Source organism: Cervus canadensis, chromosome 17 (genome assembly GCF_019320065.1).
Source record: "Cervus canadensis isolate Bull #8, Minnesota chromosome 17, ASM1932006v1, whole genome shotgun sequence".
In the NCBI taxonomy this organism is placed as follows: Eukaryota; Metazoa; Chordata; class Mammalia; order Artiodactyla; family Cervidae; genus Cervus; species Cervus canadensis.
Window position 1 is genome coordinate 37152957 of NC_057402.1, and position 23170 is coordinate 37176126.

General features: G+C 39.7%; 1 protein-coding gene across 2 annotated transcripts in view; it reads right to left on the reverse strand.

The window, feature by feature from the left end:
* UBE2Q2 (ubiquitin conjugating enzyme E2 Q2) overlaps positions 1–18495 on the reverse strand; it is a 57446-nt gene extending 38951 nt beyond the window's left edge. Inside the window, exons 1-3 of one of the 2 annotated variants that reach the window (XM_043489897.1) lie at positions 17987–18493; positions 7343–7444; positions 2774–2878 (exon numbers count right to left, since the gene is read on the reverse strand). In XM_043489897.1, the coding sequence (XP_043345832.1) occupies positions 2774–2878; positions 7343–7444; positions 17987–18175 (396 nt within the window). In that variant the 5' untranslated portion in view covers positions 18176–18493. Of the gene's footprint in view, positions 1–2773; positions 2879–7342; positions 7445–17986 lie in introns of both variants that reach the window. The other variant, XM_043489898.1, reaches the window with a different exon arrangement.
* Between the last annotated feature and the right edge of the window lie 4675 nt (positions 18496–23170).

The window sequence follows — 23170 nt, forward strand, 5'->3', positions numbered from 1 at the left end:
TTGTCCAGTCACCAAAACACACTGCTTTCCTTAAGCAGAACTCTGGCAAACATATCTATCTCAATCAGGAGATAAGGTTTCATGTCCAGAGAAACCAAACAGTTCCAGCCATCATTTATGATTATACCAGGAAACAGGGAGTGGAGGATAAGGGATGGAAGTCAGCTTAAATTCCTCCAAAAAGCTGTATCAGTTGGCAAGTCTTGGCCACAAAGAACACCTTATCAGCCTTTTAGTACCTCTTTCAAATATGAATGGAAAAAAAAAAGGGAAAAATATGAAAAAGCAACAGAATAAAGAGATATATGAGGAAAATCTTCAAAAAGAAAAAAAAAAGATAAATTAGGAAAAAAAATTATTAAACTTATTAAAGAGAAATAGAGATGCTTGAGGGAGAATATCAAAGTAACTCCTTAAAGACACTTACGATTACATCAACAGAACAAAAATAGAATGCTACAAATAAGGAATAATCAGAGAACAAGCTTTTAGAACTTATGGTTCATTCATCTTTGGAGACGACCCACAATGAGCCACGCCTCAAGCATTCATCCCTTATATGGACCCCTCCCACTGTCAATTTGGGCTGGCCCTGTGACTTGCCTTAACCAGTAAACATGGTAGAAATGACACTGTGCCCATTTCAGATCTAAACTTTAAAAAAAGCCTGACAGCTTCCACTTTTGTGCTCTTAAAAGCCAAAAATAAGAATTCTGACTACCTTCCTAAAGGAAGAGAAGCCACGATGAGAGACCTGGAATGAAGAGATGCCATGTGGTAAGAAGGGCCATGTGAGGAAACAGCAGGCATCAGACATGCGAATGAAGAAGCCATGTTGGATGTTCCAGTGCGGTCACATGTCCAAATAACTAGGAGTCCCAGCCACTATCTGACTGCACAGTGAGGTCAGCAGAAAAACTGTCCAGCTAAGCCTAATCAACCCACACAATCCCAAGAGATAGAACAAAGTGTTGTTTAAGCCATTAAGTTCTGGGGTAACTGGCTAAGCAGTAATTAATAACCAAAATAAAACTTATAAAGTTATGATTGTTCAAATAAAATTTTCAAAAACTGAAAGGTAAATGTTTCAGAATTTGAAATTAAGACAGAGACAGAATATAGTGATAACAAGAGATACAAAGATTCAAGTAAGAGGTCTAAAATCCTACTGGTAACAAAAATAAAATGAATAAATATAAATAAATAAATAAATAAAATCCTACTGGTAGGTATTCCAAAGTGAACAAAGAAAAGAATGGAAAGGAGAAAGTGCCACAGACAAAAAATATAAGAACATCTACCCAAAAAGAAAGATTCAAGAATCCAAATTTGACAAGGTCCATCCATACTAAGTGCTCAAAAACAATGGAAAGCCAAACAAACCACGACTCAGTAAACCACTGTGATATTTCAGAACACCAAGGGAAGGACAAAGTCCTAAAAGCTTCCTGAAAGTCACACAGAGATGACTAAGACTAAGAACGGCATACCACTACTGACTAGACAACAGCTCAGCCTGAAATTCTGAGCTAAAATTTTTTTCAACCAAGAATTACACATTCAACCAAACTATCAATCAAGTAAAGAATGTAATAGCAGTTAACATTTATTGGGCATGTATTATGTACCAGGCACTGCCCTAAAAGATTTACATGTAACAACCTACTTAATCTTTACATGTCCCCCCAAATACATGTATTACTAGTATTTCTCTCATTTTGCAAATGGGAAACTGATGCACATATTGCTAGGTAACTAGCCTAAGCTAATTAGGTAATATAACTAATGAGCAGTAATCAAGATTCAAACCTATGGTGGTCTGGCCACTTTTTTTTTATTTTTAAGAAGTTAAGAACTCAGAAATGTACCACCTCTTCATGTTTTCTTAAGATTTTACTTGACTAAAATCATTTTGCTCTAGGGAAATGAAAAGAGGTTAAGCCAAGAAAGAAACATGAAATCTGAAAACAATGTATCTACTACTGCAGTAGAGGAGACAAGAAAAATTTCAAGATGACCGCTAAATAGCCAGCCCAGAAAACAACCTGTTGAGACTGGTACAGAAGAGACCAAAGGCTGAAGAGACGGGAGATCTCACAGAAAAGAGACAGGACATAATTTTTTTAACCTAAGAATTATTACTAAGGAAGACACTGCAAAGCAACAAGTTGTACAAAGGAACTATAACAGAAAACTACACTACAAAGTCCTAATGATAAGTGGTGATTATTCATATGACTAAATATAAAGATGTTTTAGGAAGGGGAGGTGGATGGGTAAGTGGGTGGTATAAGAGTTAAATCTTTATTATAGTACAAGTCACTAAATTATACCTAAATAGGTAAATCCAGAAATCCAGAGAAGTTAGAGGTGGTGGTGAGCAAGTGGGTACTTCTGCTGCATGGAGGAGATAATATTTGAGTTAGGCCTTTAGAAGCACAAAAGGGCAGAGAGATGGCATTCTCAGGTGAAGATAAATAAATAAACAAAAGCAAACAATCGCAGAAGCAAGGAACAGTTATGGCAACCAGAAATATTAACAACAAAACGGTGGTGATGGGGACAAGGGCAATTGTTTGCCTGTCATAGTAAATATAACCAGCAGCTCCCAAGAATGAAAAGGCTATTTTTAGTATCTAAAACAAAACAATTCAACAAGAAAACAAAAACTAACTTCCAAATAAGTTGTATAATAATGAGAAATAGTCCTAATTTTATTTGTGCATGAGACAATGTATTTTAGCTCTTGAACACTTGAGAATTTTTACTTTACCTGACCCGTGGGTAGTGGTTGATCTAGCATCTCAACATCCAGGTGCTTAGGAAGGTTATATAATCTGGAGAGTTCACATATCAACCACTTCAATTGCTGACGAAGCTACAAAACACATTTCAGTAAATAAGCATTATGTTAAAGAGCCCTTAGAAGACATGAATAATGCTACAACTATTGTAACTAATCCAGTAGGAAATGGAAAAAAAAAGTTTATTATTGCTCAGTTACAGCCTACAGATAAAATAACAATCTTAAGAAATATTTTAGGGGCTGCCTAGCAGAATGACATGAAAAAAATGGCAGAGGAAGAGAAGCTTCAAACACTGCCTAATTTTCAGTTGTTAACTTCTTTTCTTAGTAACTTATAAGAGTACATTAATACATTAACGAGGCTACAGAAAACAGGAACAGTGTTGTTGCACATGGATTATAAAATTATATATTTCACAGCCACTCATTTGAAAGCACAGAGGCAAATGTGGTCTAGCAGACAGAGCCTTGGAACCTAGGCAACCTTAGATACAGTACCTAATGCCCAGAGCCTGAGTCTCCTCATCTGGAAAATAAGGAAATGAAAACCTTCTCATAAGGGTAAAGATTAAATGAAATCTTCTGCGAAAACACTTGACACTCATAGGCTCTTAAGTGTTTGTCAAAAAAAAAAAAGGCCTCACTAGGAAAACTGCAAAGAATAACTCCTTTCCACTTTTAAATTCAGGTTTTTAGAGCATATTTACTTTAAGTAAGCAAGGTAAATTAGATGCACAATACATTTTTCTTTGTTTAAAAAATATACATTGTTTTCAATGTATAAGTTTAGCATTATGATTTCAGAAGAATGGTCACCATCAGTAGACCTGATTGGGAGCAAGGAAGGCAACTTACTTCAATTGGTCAGAACAGTTTCCTAGATGTTGCCAACCAAGAAAAGAGATGAAGAAAAAGAAGTGGATTTATGAAGGACGAAGGGAAAAAGAAACAGAATTAGAATGGGCTAAACAAAGCAAAGAACAAGCCTTTCCCAAGTGGACAACGGAGCAAATGAAAATGAGGAAAGCTGAGCAGTAAGTTAGTAGCAAAAGTATCCTCAAGCTTAAAAATAGCAAAGCCCCACTGTGCGTTTGTTCTCCATCTGATAAGCTCTGCTCTGTGCTCAGTACATAATAAAGAGGCGGCTGGGTGAGCTGGACAGACCTGGACACTCCACCCCCTGGTACAGAAGAGCTCTGCGAGCACTGGGGGGAGAGGGCGGCAGGGTGGTAGAGGTGCCCAGGAGTAAGAAACGGGGCAGTACACCTCCCAGGAACCCCAACTTCATGCTCCCCAAAAAGGTGTTAAGGGGTCAGAGGGAGAAACTAAGACCATGGGGGAAGAATTTAAGAAATATTTAGAAGGGAGATGAACAAGTCTTAGAAATTTACTAGATAGTTTGGGGTTGAGGAGGCAGGGGTCAGGAAACACGGGTATAAAAAAGAACTCTAAGATAGTTCCCACATTCAGGCATGGATAACAAATTTCATTATTTCATTTTGCCCCATTCACAATCACAGACAGAAATTTTTGAGGGGAAACGTGATGGGGGTGGTGGAGTACTAAGATGTAGATGAACTTAAATTTTAGATATAATCATTTTGAACAGCCATGGCACATCTGAGTGAGATTCCCTGGATTTATGTGATACACAGACAAATAATGGGTGTCAAACTCAGGAGACAAAATTTTATCTAGAGATACAAATTTAGGAATCATTGGAATATAGGCCACAATTTAATTACTGGGGGTAGAAGAGATTTCTCAGAGAAAGCACAGAAAGAGAACAAAGAGGTGGACCAAGGAATAAGAGCTCAGAGAAGACCAAGCAAGGTAGTAAGAGACAGAAACAGAAGTGAGTGATTTGATGGAAGTCCTCAGAGGTCAGAGAGAGGACTTGTCTTTTATACTGACCACTTATCACGAAGCCTGGCATAGAAGCCAGTCAAGTTTTTAAAAAACACTTTTCTGTGTCCTGTGTCCTAATAGTTTCCTGTATCCACCCAGGTTAAAAAAAGGTATGTATAAACCGGTGTACACATAGATATATATATATTTACTTATATATTTTTTACAACACTGTATATGTGCTTCCCTGGTGGCTCAGTCAGTAAAGAATCTGCTTCCAATGCAGGAGACCGCCTGCAGCACAGGAGATCTGGGTTCAATCCCTGGGTCTGGAAGATCCCCTGAAGTAAATGGCAACCCACTCCAGTATTCTTGTTTGGGAAATCCCATGGACAGAGGAGCCTGGTAGACTACAGCGCATGGGGTCATAAGAGGCAGACACGACTTAGTCACTGAACCACCATACAAAAGGGGCCAGATTATAGAAAATATGCTTTGCCTTGTTTTTTCACTTTAGTACATCTTGGAACATTGCATGTGCTCTTGTGGAAAGACTGGCTGCATTCTTAACAACAACATGATGTTCTCTCATAAAACTACACAGCAATTTTTTTTTAACCTGCTCTTTATTGGTAGACAGTAAAGCATATGTTTGTTGAATGAAGGGCTGTTTCAAAAGGAAAGAGTCAGCAGTATCAAAATGCTGCAGAAACTTTAGGACTAAAGAAGTAGTCCTGGATTTGGCAACTAGGGGTAAAAATTTTAGTACAACAAAGGGGGCAGCATCCATATTATAATGAATTAAATAAATGTGAGAAAAGATAGCTTATTTGATCAAGAAACTAGATTATAAAATAACTGGCAGAAAGCACAAGAAAGAGTAGGGGATGCGTTTGTTTTTTTCTTTTATGTAAATACTCGTTCATAAATTGGACCAAATTTTATATCCTATGTCATTTTACTTTAGGAGCATTTTTTGATGAAATATTTTAGACATCGAAAAATAAGCCCACTCATTTCTACTATTATAAAACTTACAACTTTAGATCTTTAGAGGCAATCTCCTAAAGGGAAGCATTGGTAAGGGAGCTATGTCTATTGCTCATTACTTGTCCTGTTGCCCCTCCCTTGCTGGAGATGTGAACACATGTCTATCTAGCTTTTAATTTTTTCCTCTAATTTCATGGCTTTGTTATTACTCTTGTAATACTCACACTGAAGTTCCTCTGATTTTAAGAATAGATGTTTAAACCACCTCTAACTTATTGTGACAAAAAAATCTGAGGTAAGTCTTTAACTTCCTCAAATGGTCAGTTCTCCCAATACTATTCATAAAATAATCTATCCTTTACTCATTGAGTATTTTGGTTCAATTTAACTGATTCTAAATTCTCAATTGCATGATTATGTTTCCAAATTTCTAACTGCCTTTACTTGTCCAGCTTAGTGCTAGTACTTGATATTTTATTTAGTATCTGGTCAGATTATTATTATTTATTATTTACTCTTCAGTATATGTTCTGCCGAAGCGAGCGATTATTTATTATTTACTCTTCAAAACAAACTTTAGAGTCATTTTGTCAAGTTCCAAAAATAAATCTGTTGGGATTTTTACTGGAACTGCATTCAGTTTATAAAGGCACATGAAGTTACAGATAACTGACACATTTATAATATGGGAGTCCGCACATCTAGAACACAGCTGTCAAGTCTTTAATTCCACTCAGCAAATGTTTATAGTTTTCTTGATACAAAACTTGCACATCTAAGCTTATTCCTAGGTATCTAATTTTTCTTTAATTGTGGCTGTCAATAAAATACCTGTCCACTATATTTTCTGATTATAGCTGATATTTAGGAAAACTTGATTTTTATATAACAGAACTTTTAATCAATCATCTTAAAAATTGCTTTTTCAACTGACTCCTTTGGATTTAAGGTAAAAAATCACATCACCTGCAAATAATGACTGATATTCTTCTACAAGAACTCTGATATCATGGAAAAATGCAAATGATATAACTTTAATAATTTAAATGTATATTTAAGAGTATATGTATTTTACAAGCAAAAGAAAAATACTGATTAAAAAAATTGCCATCATGTTAACAATGTTTATATCAGGTAGAGAAAAATTAGGGTGATTTCTATTTTCCTTTTATTGTTTTTAATTTAACTAGTTCTTTCACAAGGGTCACTTAATAGTTTATAATCAAAGAAATCCGATTTCTTTATATATTAAAAAATAAAATTAAAAATTAAAAAATAAAATTTTTTATTTATATTCATTTGGTTTTTACTGCAGAGTTATATAGACTCTTGACAGAAACATCAATTGGGGTCACTCTATCATTATTTCCCCCTCACTTCTACCTCAGTCTTTTTCCCTTTTTCTATTTCCTACCTTGGATAGTGGACCCAATCAAAAATGCTTACTTAATTTAATGATTAGGATTCATGGGAAAGAGACAACCTAATTCCTGAGCTAAACTAAGACTATAGTTACGGGGAATAAAAATGAGAAACCAAGTACTAAACAGAATTTGAAGGACAAAAAAAAACCTTAGAGGAGCTAAAGACTAGGTTATTAAATAGTCATTAATGAAGCTTTTGTATCATATTACCTCTTAACACTTGAATTCTGTTATGTTCATGAGAGAAAAAAAGTAGTGTGGTTTATTTTCTCACCGAATTGTTGTTCTTAGTGTCTTCGAGACGTTCCAGAACTGAAGTCAGATTTGGATCATCAGAGTCCACAAACCATATTGGTGAAGAAGATGGATAAGATTCCTGTTACGGAGACACTGATGTTAAACACATTTACATAAAGGCTAACCTGGATATGAAATCAAACCCCACTACTAAATGGCAAGATGATCACAAATTTAAGTAAAACATATCAGAGAAAGAAAAGTAACACATTAAAATCCATGTCTAAAAAAATAAATAAATAAAATCCATGTCTTTAAATTCATTAAAAATCCATGTTTTTAATTTTTTAAACAAAAATTATTAAGCTCTATAGTTTAATCTTGCCTGCTTCATGTTATATGATTTATAAGCCTTAAAAAAAGGACTTGCAGTCTGATTTAAAACAAACAGAAGAGAATATACTGCAAAAGTTGTTCTATCAAAAGCAGAAAAAAATGTTATGCAAGTACCAAAGATGATGGGTTTCCTTCGTTTACAAAGAAAGGTCTATCATGGCATGGATTTGCCAGCTTTAACATTTTTTAAGGGCTTTAAAATCTAGAATCATAATAAATCCTTCAAGAAACAGAAGAAAATTAAAAGCAAAAACAAAAACTTCCAACCTTGAAGTAGTCTATAGAATTAAACCATACTACTTTTTGCCTTTCAGTATAATAAAGCTACACTTCTAGGCTTTATCTAGATGAGATGTAACTCAATTTTTTAAACAAAGTAAAGGAATACATATCTCGACACGTTTTTAAATCCTTACAAATACTAAAACTAATTTTTTAAATCCACTCACTATATGCCTTATCTTCTCAGTAGTGTAATTACAGAAGTTACTTTGAGATTTTTTTCTCCATTAGAAAACTGGCCCCTAAAGCAATCCCATTTAATTTTCACCTTTTTCCTAATTCATTTCCCTTCCTTTCTTAGATTGCAAACAAGAATGTAGTTTCTAAAGAACAGATTTCTTAAATGAGGTTAAGATTACTTCTTAAATATAGCAAGCGTTAGAAAGTCAGAACAAACAGCAACACAGCTATCTTAGGGCTACCTTCAGTGCTCACTTGCCATGGGAGCTGGACTCTGAGAGAGGCATTCTCCTTGTACAGCGACAGTCTGTGGGCTCCCACTCATCGATGTCAGTTGTGTTCTTGAACACTGTAATAAGCTGCCTCTAAAATGGCCCCAATAATCCTAACCTCCTGGTATTCACCCCCTTGTATAATTCCCTCCCCTAGACCTAACCACTCACTTGTAACAAGCAGAATCAAGTAATAGATGTCACCTCTGAAATTAGGTTACAAAAAGATGGGAAGTTCTGTCTTGCTTACCCTCCCCTGCTCTTTCATTTGTTCCCCTGATGGAAAACAGTTCCCTACGGAGAGGTCCAAACCCACTGGGCAAGGGATTGAAGAGGCCTCTGACCAAGTGCCAACTAGAATCTGAGGCCCTCAGACCAACAGCATTTGAGGAGATGAATCCTACCAACAAGTGCATGAATGAACCTGGATGTGGAGAGGACTGTCCTGTCCTGCCTTGAGATGACTACAGCCTCAGCCAACACCTTGAATGCCTGGTCAGGGACTCTGAGCCAAGGAACCCAGGTAAGTCACATACAGATTTCTGACCCGTAATCAAAATGAGATAATGAGAGATAGTGAGATAATGTCTGTTTTAAGCTGCTAAACTAGTTACAGAGCAATAAATAATTCAAACACCATAAAATTCCAATATTTTATTACATCACACAAACTGAATACTACCAAGAAATGCGATTACTATCTATACACTTTTTTAAAGCACAATTACGTGTTGATTTTTTAAAGTTAACGAATTAAGCATTACACATTTCCACCTACTAACATTTACTCTGTTCATTTGTACTGCTTTGTTACGTATCAGGGAAAGCCATTATTATTAGTATTAGCTGCAGTTAGGATCTAGTCACAGAAACATGGCAATTTTACACAGTTTTAAAGAAGCACTGCTTTGAGAAGTATAATCTCAATTATAATACAGTTGGGAGTCACAGAATCTGAATATTTTTAAAGCATTTTACCAAATGTTCTTTAAAAAAAAAAAAAAACTGAAGTAGAACATCATTATATCCATTCAGCAATGGTTTATTTCTGTATCCTCATCCCTCAAACTCTGTGTTCCAAAGCTCTTTAAGGCTAAAACGTAGATGGTCTTCAAAATTAATCCCATTTTTAGTGAGAACTACTTTCTGAATATTACATTTTCTTCAAAGTCTTCAACCTAGTCTGGAGAATACACTATCTAGACCATTTTGTTTTAGATTTGTATTTTCTTTAGTCTTAAAAAAAGAAAAAAAAACAAAACACTACATTTTGAGCTTCATTGCATTGATTAAAGTTCTGCATAAGCGAAAGAAAATATATCAATTGGTGCTCTGGGCTAAAACCCCTCAAAACTATATTATGAAAATTAAAAAAAAAAAAAAAGAAAAGAAATGCTGAGATCAGTTACTACCTATGCCAAATTTTTCTAATCCTAGACAAAAGAAGACAGAATATATAGTAGGTCTAAGCAACTATGTTAACAGTTCTCTAAGTGGGGCCCTTGGACTCCAAGGTCCAAACTACTTCTACAGGAATACTAAGATGTTAATTGCCTTTTGCCCATTTAACATTCTTACCAATGGTGCCAAAACAACGGTGGGTACCTTAGCACAGATAAAGGCAGTGACACCAAACTATACTTGAAGCACTGGTATTCACCACTATGCATTCAAGGTGTTTCAAAGAAGAAAAAGGCATTTCACTTACAAATGTCTGTGATGAGGCAGTTATTTTACTAAATCTCAATCCTTATGTCTTTTTAATATTGCAAGTGATGAAATGGGCACACATGAGCACTCCTACAGAATACATGAGAGCACACTTGTGTGTTTGAATTGTGAGCTGAACTAACCACTTTCACAGGACACCATTTTCACTTGAAAGAATGACTGACAAACAATGGTTATTCCAACTTGGGTTTCTGATAGATATATTTTCAAAAAAAGAATGAAGAGAACCTGTCATTTCAAGGAAAATCCAAGGCAGTATTTATTGCCAGTAATAAAATTCAAGCTTTTAAGCAAAAATTAGAAGTTTGCAAAGCCTGTTTCCACCATGTGAGCCTGACAGCTTCCCAAGAGTATTTTGATGAGGGTGATGGTGATATTAATGGATATAATGTTATGTTATATAATGAAATGTATTAACATTTATAAGAGTCCAGCGAACTAATATTTTCCAAATAATAACACACAACGTCATATCATGCAAGGGTGAAAGATCCAGTCAAAATCCAAGAAAAACTAAGTTTGGGTACAGTATCCAAAAAGAATGCCTACAGCTATCTAAAATGGCTATTAAAATATTTCTTTTTCCAATCAAGTATCTGTGTGAGGCTGGATTTTCTTATTATTTCAACCACAACAACATACCACCATAGACTGAATGCAGAAGCAAGTGACAGACCAGATATCAAAGAGTTTAATCCCCCAAAAATGTAAAATTGTGCCACTAGTCTCATTAAAACTGCTGCCTGTCCCCATCCGCCAACCTTTTCTCCCCTCACTTTCAGAATTTCTTCCTTGGAAGGAACATCCTTTTATCATTCTTCCACTGAGGATACTTTTCCTATCTCCTTTCTTTCTTACCTTCCTCTCTTGACCCAAAACCTGATCACTGGTCTCTACCAGCCTATCCTATTCCTGATTAGCTGTCAGATGAGCTTGATCACTGGTCTCTACCAGCCTATCCTATTCCTGATTAGCTGTCAGATGAGCTAAACTAGGCAAATCTGGGTCTTCTCTGGGACTAGAGCCCTCTTTCTCAGAGAGCTAGCGTCACAAGGTCAGTGCTAACCAACAGGGGTAGTCAGCATTTATCTTGCTAAATGGACAGGGTTAAAAGAAACCAAACTGTTTTCTAGAGAGCCACAGATATTTACACTTTTACCTTGACTATGAGAATGCCCATTTCACTTGACACTTGTTAACGTTATTGCCAATCTGATAAATAAAAGCTGTTACCTGAAAGGGAAAAAAAAGTTCCTACACAATATAATGTGTTACATCTCCAAAAACCAATTCATCAATAAGAAAGGAAAGTTACCACTACTAGGAAATTTCCAAAGGATGTTACCTATATACATGAGGATTTAGCTCAATCTAGTAATGTTTAAGGCATTATTTAAAACAGAAAAAAAAAACAACAACCAGAAACCACTGATAGTAGGGACATGACTGACTCAATGCTCAAGTCATATAATAAGACAGCACACAATAATTGAAGACATTGTAGAGTAATGGTTACTACAAAGGTCTACAATATTATTGAGTAAAAAAAAAAATCAGATTATAAAATAAACTGATTTTTTTAAGAGAGAGGGAATCTACATAAACATAAAAGAAAAAATATGACCAGTTGACAATACATATACCAAAATTTGGATAGTGGTGTGTTCTGAGTGGTAGGATTACAGGCGATTTTTTTTCTAGTTTTGCTTATCTGGTTTCTAGATTTCTTAAATAAAAATGTCTTGTCTTCCACATTATAAAATATCCACTACCATCACCTCTGGAAACTGAACCTTCGGCACAAATTCTACATCATGGTCAAGGCTTGTTCAGTGTAATGTTTAAAAGACAATCCACATACTTTGAAAGGCATCTAAAATTATTACCGAAACTTAGAAATCTAAGCATTAATGCTTTCAACCTCTTATACTTCAAGCTTTTAAACTTTTACAAGATTAATAACTAAGCTTTCTATCTTGAAAAGATAGTTTCCTTACTATTTCTCTTTAAAATGACTCATGATATACAATTTTTAAACAATGGATGGTGCTGAAAAATCCCAATATAAATTCAAGCAACTTTCCCCACAATAAATGTTTAAATGCTTCTAACACAGCTCTTTCTCACCACAATTATGAAAATTTTAGACAATTATCTAAGCATCTAATTATTCAGGGGCCCTGTTTTTCCTCAATTTTATTAATACTATTGGTTTTATAGTAATTTTAAGGCTTGAAGGATGAAGTTGTCTGTGACCACCAACCTAAAAGTTACCATAATTGGACAAATTACAAAGAAGCTCACCACCACTGCCACCATAAAATGCTGTGTTGTTGTCCTAATCTAAGACAACATAACTCAAGGTTAATCAAACCGACCTCTTTGCTTCTCATTGTTTAAGGAGCTTGCCTTGTTCAAAAATAACTTTATCTATTTTCCACATAAATCCACTACAAGACCAATGTGCAGCTCTATATCAAGTACCTGCCAGCAAAACTGCCTGCCAGAATGCCCAGTTTCTGGTATTTTTCCAAATGATATGAAATCCTTGGAGATGGCTGTGTCTTAACTTTTTGAAAATTGACGCACATACTTCTTTTTGAAGGTTCAGAGGTCTAACAACTGTAACACTTCTGAAGAACAGTTATAGGACACATTATTTTCACACATTGCCGTTCAATAAATGTGGGGTGGAGAATGAAATAAACTGACAGAATTACCATATGGTACCATATAAAATCCTAAATGACCTGACAACATAAAAAAACTACCCTCTCCTCCCCCCCCCCAAAAAAAAACAGATTGCTCCCTGATAATCATTTTACAAGTAAACAATGTACAACTAAGTAGCTAACATGACTGGAACCCACAAAAGCAGAGTAAATACACTAATATTTGGTGAAAGAAAACTGCATACACACTCCCGTGATCTGAAAAATGTTAACTGTTTGAGGAACAAATTACAGCTAATTAAAACTTCATTCTAAATGAATTGAAGCAGAGAAATCAAAAGTGCTGAAAAAGATTGAAACCACTGAACCTGCAGAAACCACTGGTTTCCTTGGTTCCAAGTCTGCTTTAATCTTTTAGAAGAGAACACAGAACACTATTACAATGGCCTTGGAAAAAGGGACCTCTGCTTTACCACTCTGATTCTCCAATAATGCTTTATTTGGCAGGGACTATTTAAATTCAATTCCCAGCCCCTCAACTAGCTGACATTTATCTAACACTATCCTCTTCCAGGTCTAAGGAAGTTTAACAAAGAAAAAAAAAAAAATCAAATTACTAAAGGATACACCATTCACAAAATGGAAACCTAAATCTCCTCTTCATATATCTGTTCCTTTCAAGGAAGGTCATAAAAATGGGGATAAGGGAGACTAGATACCAACTAGGAATTTAACTCTATATTATAAACTGGTCAAATGAATGGAAACAATGATTCCTCTGGAGTGAAAGTACCACTTAAGCACTTAACATGACAGTTCTGATAATTCCAAAAGATTCTCCAGGAGTTCAAACTAGAAAAGCAATCTGTCCCAGGAGAATAGACCAAAGAAAAGGTCTTGGGCTTTTCAGTCAAGTTTTGTTATTTCCCTTGTATAACATTGTCAGGGCTACTTTTTTATCAGTGTAAAGACAAGAAACATCAAAAATTAAATTAACAGCACTGGTTCATCTTCCATGAAAAGCTATTAAAAAGTATTTTCAAACCAGTGTTATTCAGCCACTAATGACATCATCACTTTTATATTTATAGAGATTATTATCACTGTTAGACAATTCTCCTAAATATGTTCTCATGTGGGTCAAAAAGTATTATCTATTTCATAGAAAAATACAGTAAAAGTAGTAGCTTGCTTGAGGTCCTAAAGACTAAGACTAAAATTTTTTTTTCCATCTCCTAAACTCAGAGCTCTAACATTTTTAATTTAGTATCTTGCTGTTGGGGTGGGGAAAAGAGTACCCTTTATGGCAATGATGAATAGAAATTTAATTAGTTAAACAAAAAAATGTTCCACCACAAATAAACTGGCAAATAGCCACTCCTACAGAAAGAGTAATGATTTATGCTACACAAATAATAAAGCACTATGAGGTTTTACTTGTTTACCAGCTAATTTACTGCCTGGGGGGCATTTCTCACTTTAAAACAGTGATTCTCTACCAAGAGTTCCCAGATGCCAAGAAGTCCATAAAAGGAGTAATGGAGCTGCCAAGTTATGCTAAATATTCCAAAAGAACTAAAACAAAGTCCTATACTGGCTCCCAATAAGGCTGCACAGGTTAGGAAAATGAGCTGCTTTGCCTTTAGGTGTGATCATAACAACTGGATGTTAGCTCTGACTGGCGATTAAATCCATTTACTGAAAATGGAAAAAATAACTTTTTAAGTCGCCATGACAAACTTTCTTATCATGAGTTCACAGAAAACAAGTAAAAAAAATGACTCCTTGAAGTTGAATTTAGCCCTTTTCCCCCTTCGTATCTAAGATTAGGACAAATTTATGAAACAGAAAAGAAATTTAGTTCCACTCCCTTGGCCTAAAGAGTAAAAAACATCTACACTGTTTGTCTGTTTTTTTACTTCTTAAACCACTTTCATATGAAGTCAAATTGAACATTTCCTATCAAGCCCTAAGTGGCCTTTCAAATATTTATGCACTACCCAAGACACTTTCTTGATGTTTTCTCTGCCCTTTTGACCAGTTCTTGGCAGTTAACTTATTAAGATCAAGTAGTTAAGATTTTTGTTCAAAGAGAATGTAGCTAAAATGGTGGCCATATCGCCAACAACACAAATATTTACTGAGCATTTACTGAGTGGAGGATGAAAAGCATAATCACTGAATAGTCTCCCCTGCCACCATGAAAAAGACTTTCAAAAAAACCCACCACTGTACCATAACAGAAGATAAGAAAACATAACCAAAGCAGCAGTTAAGGACTAGAGGAAGCAGGAAGGGAAATAGATACACTGTATGACTAGAGACTTGGGGATGGTCAGACATGTCAAGACAGAATGAGTTGGGGAAAGGGGCACATTCCACATGGGGAAAACTGCTGATGCAGAAGCCTGAAAGAAAAAGGGGGCACCATATCTTTAGAGGATTACTCAAATTGACATGCATGTGTGTAAGAAACAACTAATGAGGTACCATTCACTCAAACATTATAGAAAGTGCCTAAGGATGCTTCTTGGTAAGCACGGAGAAGACAGGGCCTGGCAAGAACTCAATAAATAATTGGGAGTAAGAGGAAAAGTTGTTTGTTTTTTTTTTAATAGATCAAACAGTACATTTTTATTTTTAAGAGTTAAAACTTTTTAGATAATAGCAAATCAAACACAGTAGACAAGTCCTGGCATTTGAACTCCAACCCCACTCTTTCCTTGCTCCTTCCGCTCTAAGAAAATGGCATCAACAAGAGCCAACTGTATTGATTTTATCTAAACACTAAGCCATGCCTAAACTTTAGTCTTTATCTTTTAGAGATACACACCGAAATATTTACAGATGAAGTGCTATGTCTGGAATCTGCTTCAAAATAATCCAAGGTGGGGCAGAGATGAAATAAGATTAGCCAAAAGTTTATCACTGTTGAGGCTGGATACACGGAAGTTCTCCATGCTACTGAACTTCTTGAATATGTTTGATGTTTCTCCATAATAATGTTATTAACACAGTATCTACCATGATAATTATCTTCTGATAATGTGTCCTAATTCACTGACACCTCAATTTGAGTAGTTTGTATTAATGGTAACATTATCCTAGTCCCCACCAAATCCTCCTTTGGCCAGGCATCTCTAACTCACTTCGTTCTCCACTCCCTAATCCAGGTCATCATTCAGCATCTTTGTGTGCAGCTGACTCCATCAGCCTCCAATATGGTTCTCAATAGGACACTGCTGGCACTTGAAGTGGGATAATTCTGTCTGGCAGACTGCCTAAATATTACACTTGGCATCCCTGTACCCCTGCCACTTAAATGCCAGCTCAGCACAGCAACACCACCATCCCACTCCCACCAGAGTAACCAAAACCACACACGCATTTCCTAATGCCACCCACTACAGAGAACCATTCCTAGTCCTGGATGGTAAATACATCTTCCCATTTACCTGAGCTCGCGCCTCCCCAGGAGCCTACAAGTTGTTTGCCATTTAAACCAGCCCTACTTTTTCCTGGCCATACTTCAACTTGTGCCAGAATAATCATCATCAGATCAGCCAGTCTCTTTATTATCACCTACTCTGTGCTCACTACTACTTCCTGTTTTCCATTCTTGGAAAATGTTCTCCTTCACCCGCCTATATCCTGGGCTTCTCAAGTCTCATTATAACGTCTCTATTCCTAAGCCAACCACATTTTCAAAGCTGTGGTGTCTTTTTCCGGATGGAGTTTCCTCAGCCTGAAATGCCCTTTGGCTCCCTTCCAAAATTCGACTCACCTGTGAAAACCCAACTCCACAAATCCGACTCTCCTCAAGGCCCTTCCTGAAGCGCCCCCTGCCCCCAACCAAAGTCAAAGTTAATTGCTCTCTTTGGCTTTCAGGAGCATACCACAGAACTTCATCACAGTTGTGTAAAACTCTTCCCTCAAGAAGCCTGAGTTCTGAAAGCAGGGACTGCTCTACCCATTTTTGCGAAACCAGCGCCTAGACGAGAACACCTCAGTACAGCCCTTTATTGTACTTTTTTTTTTAATATACACCTGCTCCCCGGTATTCTGAAAACTATTTTAATATTATCATAACCTCAAGGCCTTTGCAGACTCCGGAGCACCAGGTACGCTGTAGGACTTAACTACCTACTAACTTAACCAAAGGGAGTTTAACGACGCTAGAGTCAGCTTTAACCGTATTTACAGAGGAACATGAAACCACCACCTTGACTCCTGTTATAATAAGCGGCACATCCCGCAGTTTGGACCGATACCGTAAGTCAATTTCACAATGAACATCCTCATCATACATTTTTATGAGGAAACTTCACATTTTTTTTTTTTTTACGGGTTTGTCACGAGCTTTCAGACGAAGCAAATGAGAGAGCTTTAAAGGATCTTTCCGACTTTGTGACACAAAAACGATCTTTCTGGGCAGGAGATTTGGGCACGGATCTCCTTTTCCCTGCTCCCGATTTACCACAGGAGGGGCTACACAAACATCCCCCCAGAACACCTGCCGCATCCAATGTCCAACGCGCCTTCGGAACGCGTTAGCGCGGAGCCAGGCCAACGGGAAGGGGATCATTCAAACAGCGCCAGAGGCTGCATTCTAAACTTTTCCCCCACAAACGCGTCAGTTTTCAATGTTAGTTTCTCCTTAAACCCAAACTTAAAAAATAATTGGGAGAATAGACGGAACCAGGGAAACCTGACTGGAGAAGGACGCGTTCAAACTTGAGGGCCTTTCGCCTGCCCCACCGGGGCTCAAAAACAGCCGACCCGCCGCGGGCCGCGGCCCCCGGGGGCAGGCCCCTGGCTGTGGACGGCCATGGCGACCCGGCGAGGACTCGGCCGGCCGCGATCGCCCACCTCGAGGTGCGGCGACCGGGGCCGAGAGGGGCCAGCAGCCCCAAACCCAGCCCCGCCGGGAAAGCCGGAGAAACGCGCCGTCCGCCTCCTCCCACCCCAGCCGCGCGCAGTCCCGGCGGGGCCCCAGGCGGGCCCCTCACCGGGGAAAGGGGCGGACCCACCCCGCCCCGCCCAGGGGTCCGAGGGGCCTCTCCGGGGCAGCCTCCCCTTTGTCCGAGCACTCGGGGCGCCCCTTTCCTCCCCGGCCCGGCCCTGAGGGGCTGCGGCCGGGCGCCTCACCGTGATGTTGCAGTGGAGTGTGAGCGGCGGCGGCGGGGAGTGCGGGCTGCCCGGTGGCGCCGGTGGCGGCACCAGGAACTGGCAGTGCAGTTCGTCCAGCTTCCAGCTGACGATGCGGAATCGCTCGTGGTTCTTGTCGAAGATGGACGCCAGGAACTTCAGCTCGGCCTTGAGCCCTGATACGGACATCTTCCCCTCATCTCCGGCGGGAGGGGTGCGGAAGGGGAGCCGGGCCCGGAGCCGCCGTCACGGCCGCGACCGCCCCGCGGGGCCGGCCCGGGCCGCGCTCTCGCGGCTCCGCCTCTCCTCGCCGCCGCGGCCCGCGTCGGATCGGGGCTGGAAAATGGCGAGGGGCGCCGAGGCCTCAACGAGCGGCGGTGTGGCGGCCTGGGCGGCTGCTCCCTTTGTAACTGACTCCACCGGCAGGAGGCGGCGGCCCCGTGGCTTAAAAGGGCAACAGCGACACCACCCCCGCTACCGCCTGGGAAAGGGCTGCCCCCACCCCGCCCCCATCCCTCCCCTCCCCTCCCCTCCCCTCCCCCCTCCCTCCCCACCCCCCTCCCCTCCCACCCCTCCTCTCCCCTCCCCTCCCCTCCCCGGCGCTCCTGCGCGCCCCCGTTCCGGCGCGTGCGCGCGGCTGGGGCGCGCGCCCGCCTGGCCGCCCCCTCCTCCCTGTGACCCAGCCCCCTTCCTCTCGGCCCATCTGCTCTGCTCGCGCCCGCGGACGCCGGGATTAAGCCAGCTGGCGCCCCGGCCCCTAATCACCAGAAGGAGCTGGAGACCCCCGCGCGCCCTGTCCCCCAGTCTGGGACCAGACACGTGCCCGGCCTATTGCGCCGGCCACGTCGGCGGGGCAGCGGCCACGCGCCGGTCCCTGGGGGCGGGGCTCCGCGAGGCTCTGAGCGGGCCACCCACTCACCTGACCCGGCCCGGGGCCCTCGCAGATAGGAGGCTGCCGACAGCACTCTGGACCCAAATCGGCCCACTTAGCTTCATCTCCGCTGCTCTCATCTTAGTCACCTAGTCACCTAGCCACCACTTCTCTGTCTAGCCTGAGTTCCTGCCAGGACCTTCTCGCCGGACTCTGCCCACTCCTTTGCTTTCAAACAATCCTTTTGGTAATTTGGTCCCTGCCAGCTGCTCCCTCCCACCTCTCGCAATTTCATCCTTTCTGTACCCACTACCTCTGTTCACTCTGGCATTCGTTTTTCTCTCCCTTTCCTGTCTCGAGCTTAAGATAACTCTCTCCACCTCCCATGGAGGCAGGGCTGGCCTATTTTCAGTGAAGTCTTAGCTCAGGGCCTTCCTGAACACCTAATCTAAAATGGCCATCTAGTCACCTTGTATCATACCATCCTATGTTAATTTTTTGCTAGACACTTATCACTATCTGATATTTTTTCCTGTTTATTCGTTGTTTTCCCCAACGTGAATGTCTTATTCAGAGCCATAGTCCCAGGACCTAGAATGAGGCCTTTTATATAATAGACACTCAGTGTTACTGAATGAATGCTTCTATCTGGAATCCTCAACACTTAACACAATCCCTGGCATATTCTCAATGCTCCCGAAATGGATGGAGGGCTGCATGGTAGTCCAAAGGAACATAACGTAATTGGGCAGGTAATTAATAGTGCACTTAGTGTTTAGTGATATGCACTAGAAGCAGGACCAGTTTCATGAGCATGCAACCTGTAGTTGCAAAGTCTCCTATCTTAGAAGGGCCTTGTGTTAGGTTTAATGCCCTGGCTCAGACGCTAAAACGTCTGTCTCCAATGCTGGAGACCCAGGTTCGATCCCTGGGTTGGGAAGATCCCCTGAAGAAGGAAATGGCAATCCACTCCAGTATTCTTGCCTGGAAAAATCCCATGGACAGAGGAGCCTGGTAGGCTACAGTCCATGGGATCACAAAGAGTCAGACACGACTGAGTGACTTTACTTACTTATAGACATTTTGAAAGTCTTAATAATTTTCCAACAAGTTGCTCTGCATTTCCTTTTGCACCTTTAAAAAAAAATTTATTTTGGAGAAGGAAATGGCAACCCACTCCAGTATTCTTGCCTGGAAAAGTCCATGGACAGAGAAGCCTGGCGGGCTGCAGTCCATGAGATTACATGACTGAGCATGTGTGCACGAGGGTAGAGGGAGATGGGTTGGTAGCAATAAAGTGGTAGAACTATAAATAAATAAATAAATTTATTTTTATTTGGAGAATAGTTGTTTTACAATATTGTGTTGGTTTCTGCTATATATCAATGTGAATCAACCATAGGTATATACATGTCCCCTCCTTCTTGTTTGCACTGGTCTTGACTAGAGGTAACTAGCCTTCTCCGGTACCTAAATGCTTCCTCCTTCATGATCTACAAGTGGTCCCTGATTTACTTGTCCTTTAGATAACAAAATACAGAACAACATAAAAAGACATGATACAAACTTATTTACAGAACAGAAACAGACACATAGACTTAAAGAACGAACTTATGGTTCCCCAGGGGAAGGATTAGGGAGTTTGGGATGGACAGGTATACACTGCTGTATTTAAAACCAACAAGGATCTGCTGTGTGGCCCAGGGAACTCTGCTCAATGTTCAATGTTACGTGGAAGCCTGGATGGGATGGAGTCTGGGGGAGGATGGCTGATTGAGTCCCTTTGCTGACTGCCTGCAATTATCACAACATTATTAATCAGCTATGTGTGTGTGTTTAGTCATGTCAGTCATGTCTGACTCTTTGCGACCCCATAGACTGTAGCCTATAAGGCTCCTCTGTCCATGGGGATTCTCCAGGCAAGAATACTGGAGTGGGTTGCCGTGCCCTCCTCCAGGGGATCTTCCCAACCCAGGAATCAAACCCAGGTCTCCCACATTGCATGGGCATTCTTTACCTTCTAAGCCACCAGGGAAGCCCATTAATCAGCTATACTTCAATACAAAATAAAGGAATTTAATAAAAAGTTTTAAAAATGCAGAAACACAAGGAGGTGATAAGTCCACTGAATGGGGAACATATCTAAAGTTTTTATTTTCATTTACTTCTGTAATAGTGTATCATGTTATATTGTTTCTTAGCTTTCCAGTGGTTCATGGACCACTCTGAGAATATAATAAAAGCTATGATCCATCTTCTCAGGAAAATGCCTCTGCATATAAATTGTTTTATTTATGGGGATTCCTGGCCCTGGAACTAGGGGAACCATTATGAACTGGGACTGAGAGAAAGAAGAATGGATTCCAGTGCCAAACTCTGAGCCAGAAATAACTAGCTCTGGTGTTATTGCTGGGTTAAGCACACATGTAGTTTGCTGCTTCTTTTTTCTTCAGTCTCTGGTACTCTGGTACACAGACAAGGGTTTGAGACCAAGAGGAACAAACTGTTCAGAATTTTGTATGACTTTGAGAAATAAAATTCCCTGAATAAGTTATTTAATCTATCTAAGCTATATTTTATCTCTAAATTGCTATAAGAAAATTAAAAACTTTATAAATTGTGAACACTTTTATATCTCAGAAACACACACACATGCGCACACACACATACACATACACACACACACACACACACACACACACACATCCCCATGGACTGTAACCTGCCAGGCTCCTTTGTCCATGGGATTTTACAGGCTGGATTTTACTGGACTGGATTGCCATTTCCTCCTCCAGGGCATCTTCTTGCCCCAGGGATCGAACCCACGTCTCTTGCATTGACAGGCAGATTCTTTACCACGGAGCCACCAGGGAAGCCCTAATTAAGTTGACTCTGCAATATGCATTCCATCCCAGATGACTGGAAGTCCAATGAGTGATGGTATCCATTTACCTGTGATTGGTTTAGGGGCAGGCTTGTGACACATTTCTGGTCAGTGACACAGAAGAGTAGTCACAAGACATCACAGAAGAAGCTTTAATCAACCAATCCTAGTATCTGCCCTGATTCTGGACCTCCTATTATGTGAAATAATATATTTCCTTGTTGTCCAAACCATTTTAAGTCACAGTTTTCTGTTATTTGCTCCAGGATACAGTGTTTTATTTCCAATGCTAGACTTGAAGCTTCTTGAATTCAGGAACTATATTTACTTACATTTCTAGCCCTTTTAGGGCTTGGAACACAGCAGACACCCAAAAAACGATTGTGAAATTTAACTATCATTTTTTGAGCATCTTCAATGATATCAAGAGCCCAGACCCTATTTCCCTTGTCAAGCTGAGAGCAAGGTGGCAAGAAGTGTTCTTTCAGGTTACCAGACACAAGGATATCCAAATCAGAAAGGACTATTTCTTCCATGTCTCCTTCCAAGAGACTTTTCCTAGAATATACCCAACTGGCTTCTCTTCTGTGTCATTGGCCAGAGATGTATCCACAACCTACCCCTAAACCAATCACAGTTATAAATGGATGGGATCTCTCACTGGCCTTCCAGTCATCTGAGATGAAACAGATACTGGAGAGTCAACCACAGTATCTACTACAGACTCATAAATAAAGACAACGTCAGATCACAACATCTACTAGATCATAGAAAAAGCAAGGAAATTCCAGAAAAACATCTACTTCCACTTCATTGACTACACTAAAGCCTTTGACTGTGTGGATCATAAAAACTGTGGAAAATTCTTGAAGAGATGGGAATACCAGACCACCTTACCTGCCTCCTGAGAAACCTGTATGCAGGTCAAGAAGCGACAGTTAGAACTGTACATGAAACAACGGACAGGTTCAAAATTAGGAAAGGAGTACATCAAGGCTGTGTATCGTCACCCTGCTTATTTAACTTATATGCAGAGTACATCATGAGAAATGCTGGGCTGGAGGAAGCTCAAGCGAGAATCAAGATTGCTGGGAGAAATTTCAATAACCTCAGATATGCAGATGATGCCACCCTTATGGTGGAAAATGAAGAGGAACTAAAGAGCCTCTTGATGATGGTGAAAGAGGAGAGTGAAAAAACTGGCTTAAAACTCAACATTCAGAAAACAAAGATCACAGCATCTGGTCCCATCACTTCATGGCAGATAGATGGGGAAACAATGGAAACAGTGACAGACTTTATTTTCTTGGTCTCCAAAATCACCGTGGACGGTGACTGCAGTCATGAAATTAAAAGAAGCTTACTCCTTGGAAGAAAAGCTGTGACAAACCTAGACAGTGTATTAAAAAGTAGAGATATCATTTTGCCA